The sequence below is a fragment of the Priapulus caudatus genome, unplaced genomic scaffold (assembly GCF_000485595.1).
Source record: "Priapulus caudatus unplaced genomic scaffold, Priapulus_caudatus-5.0.1 Scaffold13, whole genome shotgun sequence".
Classification (NCBI taxonomy): domain Eukaryota; kingdom Metazoa; phylum Priapulida; class Priapulimorpha; order Priapulimorphida; family Priapulidae; genus Priapulus; species Priapulus caudatus.
In genome coordinates this window covers 288012-298753 of record NW_014577074.1, presented here as the reverse complement: position 1 = coordinate 298753, position 10742 = coordinate 288012, and the positions used below count along the sequence as shown (strand labels likewise).

General features: G+C 41.2%; 1 protein-coding gene across 3 annotated transcripts in view; it reads left to right on the top strand.

Moving 5' to 3' along the window:
• The first annotated feature begins 1705 nt into the window (after window positions 1-1705).
• The window catches only part of LOC106808662 (rab11 family-interacting protein 2-like), a 10822-nt gene continuing 1785 nt past the window's right edge, over window positions 1706-10742 (top strand). Inside the window, exons 1-5 of one of the 3 annotated variants that reach the window (XM_014811492.1) lie at window positions 1706-2169; window positions 4591-4609; window positions 6275-6313; window positions 6784-6886; window positions 7250-7381. In XM_014811492.1, coding sequence (XP_014666978.1) covers window positions 6807-6886; window positions 7250-7381 — 212 coding nt within the window. In that variant the 5' untranslated portion in view covers window positions 1706-2169; window positions 4591-4609; window positions 6275-6313; window positions 6784-6806. Of the gene's footprint in view, window positions 2170-4590; window positions 4674-6274; window positions 6314-6783; window positions 6887-7249; window positions 7382-10742 lie in introns of those variants that run through there. The other 2 variants (XM_014811484.1, XM_014811477.1) reach the window with 2 other exon arrangements.

The following is a 10742-nucleotide window of genomic DNA, read 5'->3' as shown; positions in this document are numbered from 1 at the left end:
ATTTCGGCGGGAAAAAAAGCCAAAAAATGCCTTTTCTAGAAACGAAATAGAACAATTTGCGGAGGCTTTATACTGTTGTATGCCTCCTTTAGTAGAACCAGGGAAACGGTGACTGCGCGAACTGAGAATCGGCTGCTAATTTTAGATATTTTTTTTCGGCCAAACTTACGCGCTCAAAACGGCCTGTGATAAGTATGTGCTATTTGATTGGGATCGAACATGAATTTCGATGGCGGTATAGTAGCACAATAAAGATTGATGTTACCTAAGAACAACATATGCAATTTTGTACACTATTCTCAATTACCCACCCATCTCTCAATTACCACTCAATTCTCAATTACCACTCGGCTGAATAGCTTATAGCATCTAAATCGAAGTGAGACTGTGTAAAGCTGCTTCCCCGTATATGTGATACCAGCATGCAGTGTTGAAATTTATAAATCATAATTAAATAATCATATATATATATAATATATACTGGTATAATATATTATATATATATATATATATATATATATTATATATATATATATATATACATATAAACACATACACGCCGCGCGTGCGCGCGCGCTCGCCGCACCCGCACGCCACGCACCCACGCACAACACACACATACACACACACGCACACACACACACACACACACACACACACACACACACACACACACACCACCACACAACACATCATATATATATATATATATATATAATATCAGGAGTGGATAATAGAGAATCCATTAGAATATAGAGAATTCATAGAGAATCACTAGATATAATCTCTATTATCCACTCCTGATAATATATATATATATATTACGCGTGCAAATGCAGCATGAACATATTTATTTGACTTTTTCCACCGCGAGATGGCGCTGCCAGTCAATTACGAACGCTGTTGCGCTGTCTGCTTCGCTGTTCGCCGTCTGAAATCTACAGGAAAGCGAAATTCCGCGTTCAATTTCTCTTCTATTACATCGCGTACCGTAGTATACGATGGATACACCTCTACAGGCGAATCCATTGATGGACGCTTTTTAGCTGTTCAACGCTGCATACACTCATACAGTACGATACCTACGGGCCTACGGAAGGCCCTGCGAATTACGAGAATTCCGAAAGAGAGAGACAGCATTCAGCAAGTGGCCCGATAGTCGTCTGAAAAGCATTGAAATATCAATCGGTTTTGTGGAAAAATTGTGCAAATCCGTGGGTGTCGTAGCCATGGTGACCGGATAGCCGCGTCATTCCTGAAGGCTTGCCGCCCTATACACTCACATACACTACAGTAACTGTTTGGAAAACACCTATAACGGTGGACCGGTCACTCTGGCTACGTCACTTGGCAGAATGGCACAATTATACGACATTACCAATTACATGTTTCATGCTTTCTAGACGTCTATGGGCCACCTTTCGTATATTATGAAATTAGTCCATTTTAGTACTAGATATAATTACAACAATTTCCGAAACGGCCTTTTCCAGAGACGAAATAGTGCAAGTTAGCATTGGCTGGCATGCACGCACATGGATGAATGCATGGTGAGCGGCGGACGGCTACCGTTTCCTTGTGCTAGAGTGCTACTCTACTGTGTCTATGTCTTGTTTGTAAATAGCTCTATAATTAGAGCAGAGACGTGGAACCCATCTACTATATAGTGCGGTGGTAGTACGCTAGAGATCATTGAGCGTAACGAGCTGTCGATCTTTGTGTTGTGTGAAGTCAGTGCGCCTGTTGACAAATTCGCGTGTAAACACCTGCAACGTTCGGCGACTGAGAGCAATGCACACAGAGGACTCGAGTCGAGAGTTACAGACTATAGTATACAGTGTCAATTGAATACTTGTCAACGAACCCATGATTCATTGATTATAGCAGCAAGCGTTTGATTACAGAATTGTGAAGAATAATTCGTGAACGGTGAGCGAAGTTTCAAGAGCTACACAGCACAACATATGATTCTGAATACCTCGCGAACAAGTTGTGTACAGGAAGTGCACAAGTAGGCCTAGACAGACTAGTACTAGTACTAGTAGCTGTCCTGCTAGTAGTAGTAGTGCACAGGAAAATGAAGGAGTTGTCATTTTGATCGTTACATCTGATAACTGATAAGGAAGAAATTTGACATGATGTGGACGCCGACTCACATTGAGTTGGTTGGTAAGTATAATTTATAAAAGGACATTTTAGCTACGATAAAGTAATTCTGCAAATTAATAATTCTAAATAAATTACTATAAATTATAATGAGCCTAGGAAATAGCTCTTATACTTATAATTATATACCCCTTCGCTCCCCGTAGCTAACGGTAGAACTAATAAAAAACAGACGCGTGCAAAGATCGTAGGCCTACAGAGCTGCATGTTGAATCGAATCGTTAATTCTTTGGCGGAATCAACTAAAGTAACGGGATTTTTGAAAACGACATTGATGTTGTGCACATTTGACAGTGACCGTATCAGGACTCGTGCTGTTCTTGCTGTTGTTGTCGTCACTGACTATATATAGTCTAGAGAACTATATATATATATATCATTTTTTTCAATCACCACAAGATCATTTTTTTCTATTTTGCATTTTAATATTGTTAAGAATTAGAAATTCAAGCATGTGTTAACATCACTGGGTTACACTTACACTTGTTGTTCCATTTTCTTTAATTTTAGTCCGTTTTTTATATTATTTTCAACTTACAAGATGTACGTACCCCCTATGATGCCACAATCACTGACAGTATTTGATATTATATGGAATCCAAACAGTTTGAGTTGCCAAATATGACTTGCATCTGATACCAGTTTTTTTGCACAGGTATGCAAAACTGCTTATATACCGACTTGAATGTAATGAGGTGGGGAAAGGTAGAGAGGCAGGGTAGAAGAGAAGATATAAATATAGTGGAGGGGAGAAGATATAGATGTGTAGGGAAGGGGAGACGGCAGAGCTGTAGGGGAGGGAAGAAGATAGGTAGGGGAGAAGAGAAGGTGGAGATGTATGGGGGATGGTAGAGAGGTATGGGAGGTGAGATATAATAGATAGGTAGGGGAGGGGATAAGGTAGAGTGGTGGTGGGAGAAGGTATAGAGAGGTATGGAAGAGGTGAAGTATGAGAGGTGGATGGGGTAGCTAATAGCTATATGGGGGAAAAGTGGAGAAGGTATATAGGTAGACATAAGGTAAAGGCATGCAGGCGGAGGAGGTAGGTCACGTGAGGGATCGAGAAAATAGGGGATGGGAGAATGTGAAGTAGAGGAAGAAAATGCAGAGAAGGGAGAGAAGCTGCAGATCGTAGAGCCTATATATATACAAATATATAACCCAAAAATCAACTGTACATGTAAACCCATGTATACAATATTTTTATCTAGGTTGAGCCATACTAATGCCAAATGATTACATCGAGGAAACATCGATAGTGGAGATGAGCAAGGAAGAGCAGGGGAGATGGTGTGGGGGGGGAGAGTAGATGAGGAGGTGGAGATAGTGGAGATATTGTAATATAAATCCCTATCTGAGAGATAGAGTGGGTATTTTCAGGCACGCACGCACACACACATGCAGGCACACACACGTACATATATATATCAGGAGTAGATAATAGGGAATATAGTTCCCTATTATCTACTCCTGATATATATTATACATTTGAGCTTAATTGTTAACTATTAATTAATTCGTTAATTATTACGTGTTAATAGTATTGTAGCATGTGTATACACAGCAGCAAAACAAAAGTATTGTACAAGTAATTATAGGAACATATGTCCAGTCCTGTGTAGTAACTACTTCACAAAGTAATAATAGCAGCACGTGCCTCAACATATGGTGATTATGGTCTATAGACTCTATAGCTTCCACAGGTCTCAATTTAACACTGATGTGATAACAACCCTGTAAGTTGTAACCATAGTTGTTTCATAGGACCGTGCCTTTAATCTAGAGAGCTATAGCCATTGCTGAGGGACAGAGTCATTGTGGTATTATGGCTGTGTAAAGGGGTCATTGGTTGGTACACTAAAACCTGCATGCGGGAAATGTGTTGATGTGTAATAATAGACACAGTGCATTCATAGCTTCAGGAGTCTATCAATACTATTAACAGACTCTATCGACAATACAGGAGTCTATTGATAGACTCCTGATAGCTTGTATACATGCGTAATACCCGAGAAATGGTAGGTTTTGTATTTACCACATATGCTTCGGCTGAAAGTGTGCTGTGTGTGCAGTCATTATATACGTGTTACTAATTAACAATAATGTTTCCGTGGTGCTGTGATCTATATTAAAAAGTCTATAATAAATAAATAATGATAATTGTTTAGCTATAATTAATAAATGATAGGCTCTTTGTGTATAATATTGTGTCTGTAGCTAGAGTGCATTTGCAGCAGTATGTTAACCAGAAACCCATCTACCTGTCTTTTGGACGGCCTATTCTTGGATGAGATGGATGAAATTTGTTAGAGACGGCATGAGGGCGGCCCATTTTTATATATTATACACCTTAATTGTATAACTGACAACAGTGCTTATAAGAATATAAAATCATATCAGATTCTTGTCTTTTTGGCATTTCAGATATTTTCTCCATTTTAAGGTAAGGTCCTCCCCTCCCCCTTAGATGCTTCATGCCTGCAGCATATCCTCGCTTTGCTCAGATGGTGAGACTCCCTGATTTTCTTTCCTGGTTAACTGACACTCTGATTTGTAGTAGTCCCACTAGACTGCATGCATATAAAGTAAAGTTATTACCAGAGTTAGGGCAGAGCTAACGAAGGCTATATTACTAGAACTAATCACTTTGCAGCTGGGGGGGTGGGGTATATATATAGTTATCTCATTGTTAAATCTTGTTTCTGCTTGTAGTGATTTCGGTTATACTGATAGCTTTAATTTGTTACCTTGGCAATAGGAGTGGTTCATATTTTTTTTAATTAATATTATGTGCCTGACCTCTCCACACTGTGTGTTAAAACGATCTGGGCCTTGGAATAGGTACAAATCTTTTTAGTTGCATGTAACTGTCTATGAGACCAAGATAAGCTAAATAATCCAGACCTTCACAGATAAAATGTTTAGAATTGCATTTATGTGTGCTCAATTGTGCATTTATGTGTGCTCAATTGTATATATATGTGCGTTAGTCTTGACAGTGCTGCTGCTTGCTTTTTAATGTGAATTTTTAAAAGGAATTCTTATACCATAAATTGGTATTTGATTAGAAACGGGGTTAAGTCTAATAATGTAAACTTCTGAAATCATTATATCAGGAGTGAATAATAATAGATTATTGATCACTCCTGATTATATTAACTCATTTTGTAATAAACACAAATTAGGTGTACAGACCTGTGTGTATATATGCATGACCTGCTATATTATGCAACCGAATACCAGGCTGGCATATATTCTAGACTGGTTTGTACAACTGTACAAAAATACTCTCGAGGATTTCTAGTTGTAATTGAGAGTTGCATCCGCGAATTAAATACTGAAAGTGTTTATAGAACGTTATCTGTTATTACCTGTTCATTGCCAGTTCACAAATTTCCTCTACTGCTCAAGGCATAAATTGCTTGCTGTACAGCTTGGCACTAGAAATGTTTGAATTGCAAATAATTTCGATAGTTTTATAGCAACCGCTGTTGCGTACGGATTATTACTTACTCTTTGTGTGAGTCAGCATAGAGAATCATGCCCTACGGGTAGCATGCAGTTGCAATTGCAGAGATTGCAGTTGCAGTATGCAGTGCGAGTGTTTTAGTGTTGCAGTGGGAGAAAAATCGCCGATTAATCGCGCTGATATTCGCCTAGTGTGTCCACTCAGTCGCCCGACTCAGTCGCCCGGCTCAATCGCCGGCGACTCACTCGCCTGAAAAATCGCCTAGTGTGTCCGGGGCTTTAGAGGCAAGAGGGTGGTGATTGCCTGTTGGACACGCTTTCTTTTTTGGCTAAAAATTGTTTCATAAATAGCAAAAAAGCATTGCTAAACATAGAAATGCCATTTCATAGCTAAATGAATTGCAAAATATACCAACAATATTACTAAAAAATACCACTATGCACCGTTAGCTTGATTTTTAATGTCCACTCTCAAAGGGACACGTTGTGTACTCTTAAAACGGCTGTGATCAGGTATCGTGTAAGTAAATGTGTGAATGCATTAGCTATATACGGCCTATGATAACATCGGCTACCTCCAGTTGTTTTTGCCCAGTCAAAATGCTCTCTACCCTCAATATTTTTTCCCTCTTTGTTGCAGTTCTGCGAGCCAGGCACCTCGTCGGCAAAGGAAAAGCCGGTAGTATAATTTGCGATTTATTAAGATAGTTGTAAGTTCCGACATGTTCAAGGAAGCGCCCTATATAATTAGCAGTCTCGTCGTCGTTGGTCTGATGACACAGTTGCATGGCTGACACATTGTATGTGCCTGCAGGTGACAGGCAGTAATTCCTGTCAACCCAGACAATATAGGCAACGCAAACATATATCGGTCCAGTCGACTATGTGTGCGCTCCGTCGTCAGCTAACTATTAAACGCGAATTATACGTCGTAATCTAATTCGCGACTAACTAGAAATTCACCTGCTGTCCACTTGAGGAGGTGGATCTGCCCTGATAAGCTGCTTAGCGTTGTACTGTGCGCATTTGGCAACTTGCGATTGACATACTTAGAGTAGCACCTGTGTAGAATGAGAAATAGCAAGCGTAGAACCCTGCAAATAACATCTGCTCGATTTCCCATGTTATGCGATATGCTTTGCAATGTAGGTACAAACGATGCGTACGTTGTTATGCAATTGGGGAAAGCAAAGTACCAAACGTCCGTGCAAGATAAAGCTATCGACCCGGAGTGGAATGAAGAATGCGATTTGTAAGTGTGTAATGATAATGGGTTAAATAGTTTCCTGTCGGGGCGTTCTGTGGACATAATGCGTATATGTTTAACCTCATTGCATGCTGAAAGCTTTTTTTTGATAGCACCCCTAAGATAATTACAAATCTCACGCAAAGTTGCCATCCTTTTGTCAGTGCGTGACACACGGCCGGTGGTAATTCACGCAATCATCGGTCAACAATCACTTGATTGCTCGGTATCAGGATCGCTCGGTGGGCTGACACTCGTTCGGTCATCCCCAAGGCCACGTATTCTGGTTGGCAGTCATCGGACGCGTGGTCATTCGTTGCTAGGGTAGCGTGGTCTATCGGTCAGAAGACAAGTTATTTTTGTTTACAGCGAGCTTCCGACAGAGGCGTCCGCCATTGAGCTGACCGTCCTTCACAAGGACGTCATTGGGCTGGACAAGTTCCTCGGACGCTGCCTGATCATGCTAGCTGACCTCGATGAATATGGCATGCCGCTCACAAGGTGAACGTCTGTTACTGTTTTCACATACATATCTATACATACCTGATATACCTATTCCTTATAACTACCTAACTAATGCACCGCAAGCTCATTCTTAGCTTGTATTCCTACCATTTCAAAATTATTTAAATTTGTATTAATCGGTTGTAATAATGTTATTTACAAAAGCATTTGTATGTTCAATACTATTATGTAATTACTACTTTTGTGGATGTAGCCTAAGCATCATTGGTAGGCAGGGCTCACCCCGAGGGGGCGAAAGCCTATCATGAATTGTGGAGCAAAATAAAATAGTAAGGCCATAGTAAAAATATTGTTTGTTTGCCCTCACCCGACCTACCCGCCAAAAAGGGGCCGACTCGAAAAATTGTAATGATTTTTTTTTTACAAATTGTATCAGTGTACATTGTATTAATCTGTAGGCAATACATTATTATGTATCAATACAATGTATCAATACAATTGTACATATTATGTACAAGCAAAACAAACATTTAACATAAAAGGTATCTCCACACAAGCACACCCGAGCATGTAGACACCATGCTGAATTTGTAAAAAAAAACCTTTACAAAAAAAACCCACCTACCTACCCAAACTTTTCAGCCTGGGTCGGGTGAGGGCAAACAAAGATTTTTTTAATTGTGGCCTAAGCCCTGGCCACCTCAACTGAGAATTTGCTCCCGATTAGCTCTGATTTTCGGTAAACGAAGAAAGTTATTCTCGTGTGGCTGTTCATTTCAGATGTTTTTTTCGCACATACTCGAATACAGTGCATGGGCAAACATGTAAATGATTTAAAAGTATACGGGCAGTAAATGCTTTGTATCTATATTATTAACTAAACTTGTGGTTTCTAGGACATTGCAGCTATAGTGCTTACCCAGAAATTTGGCAGCAGCTGAACACAACCTCTCACAAATTATACTGCAATTTAGATCAGTGAAACTGGTCATCTGTAAAATTGGTCTAAAGACTATAGAAACCTGCAATGGCTAGACATACTTCTAATTCTTTATACTATAAATATTTTCTCAGATTCTCCTCTGTTGTAGTATAGGACTTTGACTAGATGGCATAGTGATTCCAGAATGTGTATTCATGAACATTTTCGTCAATTTCTGTTTTCGGACCACTCTGTGATCCAAAACGTCAAACTCTCCCAAGCGTGCATGTAGTGTAGTGCTAACCGTTACTACCCTACAGATCTGTAGCTGGCTGGGTGTTCATGCGGGGTGGGGAAGGGAAGTGCATGTACTCGTACCGATGCACTCGTATGCCCATTAACTACATGGATGATAATTTGTCTTTCGAGTGAGTGTATGAGTGAGCAACGCCAGAAGGTTAATGACTCTGACAAGCATGACTGCGTTGATACAGGACGTATAGAAAACTCATCCCAACAGTAGTTCAACGATCCATCTAACACAAAAAGCATGCCGATAATGATCGGCCTCATTACAAGGCGTTAGTGAGTTTATAGGTGCGTGTGAGAAGTAATCTTGTGCGACTATGCTTGGCCAATCAGACTGGAGTTGTTATGGTCTCTTTCTGTATTTCACTTGCTTTCACCTTTCATCTCATCTTCCTCTCTTGCTCTCCTTCCCACCCTCTCTCACTCACACTCTCTTCCTCTCTTTCCCTGTCTCCATCCCTAGCTCCCTCCATCCATCCTGTCTTTCGTTTCTCTCGTTTTCTTTCCCTATCGCTGTCTTTCACACACATGCTCTATATCTCTCTGCCTGACACGTACATTCTCACTGCTACGGGCTGTATGCATATTGCCAGTGTTCAGCCAGCAACCACAAAATAATTTCACTCTATTTACACTCAAGACCATCACCAGCCACTCCGTGCACAAATTACAAAAGGATTGCTTGCAGCAGTGATGCATAAATAGGGCCAATGGGTCTGCTCGGAGACAACACGAAGAAAGTATGTGTGTTATAACCCCGATTAAGAGATGTGCAGTTCTGTCACGTTCTTGGACTACTTGCACTGTTATGTGAGAGAGAGAGAGAGAGAGAGAGAGAGAGAGAGAGAGAGAGAGAGGAGAGACGAGAGAGAGAGAGAGAGAGAGAGAGAGAGAGAGAGAGAGAGTGAGAGAGAGAGAGAGAGAGAGAGAGAGAGAAGAGAGACGGGAACGAGAGACGAGAGAGAGGGAGAGAGAGAGAGAGAGAGAGAGAGAGAGGAAGAGGGAGAGGGAGAGCGAGAGAGAGCAAAAGGGGAAAGGGATTCGAAGAGAAGAGGGAGTTAAGAAGAGGCAGAAATAGAGACAGAAAACGAGAAAGTGGGAGGGGGAGCCTGAGCGGAAGCAAGAGGAGAGAAAGAAAAATAGAAAGAGAGAAGGAATGGGGACAGAGTGCAAGAGAGATGAGATAGTGCGTGAGTGAGAGAGAGGGAGGCATGAGCGATTGGGTGGGTGTTGGGTTTGATGGGTGAGTCGGTGATGTGACGTGACTGCGTATGCGATGGCGATGCCGGTGTGTGTGGTTTGCGGTGGTTTGAGTGAGTGAGAATGAGGAGAGTGGGTGAATGGAATAGTGAGAAGGTGGGAAGTGAGTGGCACAGCATCTACACGAGAACTGATAACAGTAATATATGGTGCAGTGTTGCGCTGATGATACGATTGTGGCGTAACACCTTGTGTTTTTACAATTCCAGCTTTCACTCACCCGAGTGCCAAATTGCACAATGGCCCAATAGTGGTTGCCAACCTTCGTGGCTAACAGATCAAGCGAAAATCTGTACAAGGCTGTATGTGTCAGCATGTGTATGTGCATTCAAGTCTGCGTATGTGTATGTGTCTGTGTGAAAACGTGTTGTAGGTACTGCAAATTGCTGTTGCAGTACAAGCCCCTAGCCATCAAATAGTCCCCCACCCCCCATGATGCAAATGCAGGTTTTTCTAGGTCATCTGGGCTTGAACATGTGAATGCGCCCTGGGGTGATTGTGGCTGATGGTGTCAGTGCGCTATACTTGTGTCTGCCTGTGGAGTTCGTTTGCAACTGCACGGTAGAGCGGAATACAGTGGACGGGGAGTTGTCTATTTTAGTAGTATCAATCTATTGTGGAAAAGGTTTGAATATAAGTAGCGTGATTGTTAGTAGAAATACACGCGACTCTGCAGTTACTTCCTACTGTCCTTTAAAAGCATTTCATCTATATTATAACATCATTCCATGATATGTTCGCCACTTTCGTCGTAAATAGAATCTTTCCGTTGAATAATAACTGTGATTAATCAGCTGTCACACGGCCGCATCGCTCAGCGATGACGTTTTTCACGGCCAGAAGTGATCACTAGCGCGCGGTTGTTATACGGAGGTGGGCTGGAACTTGGAGGTCGTCATATCTCTC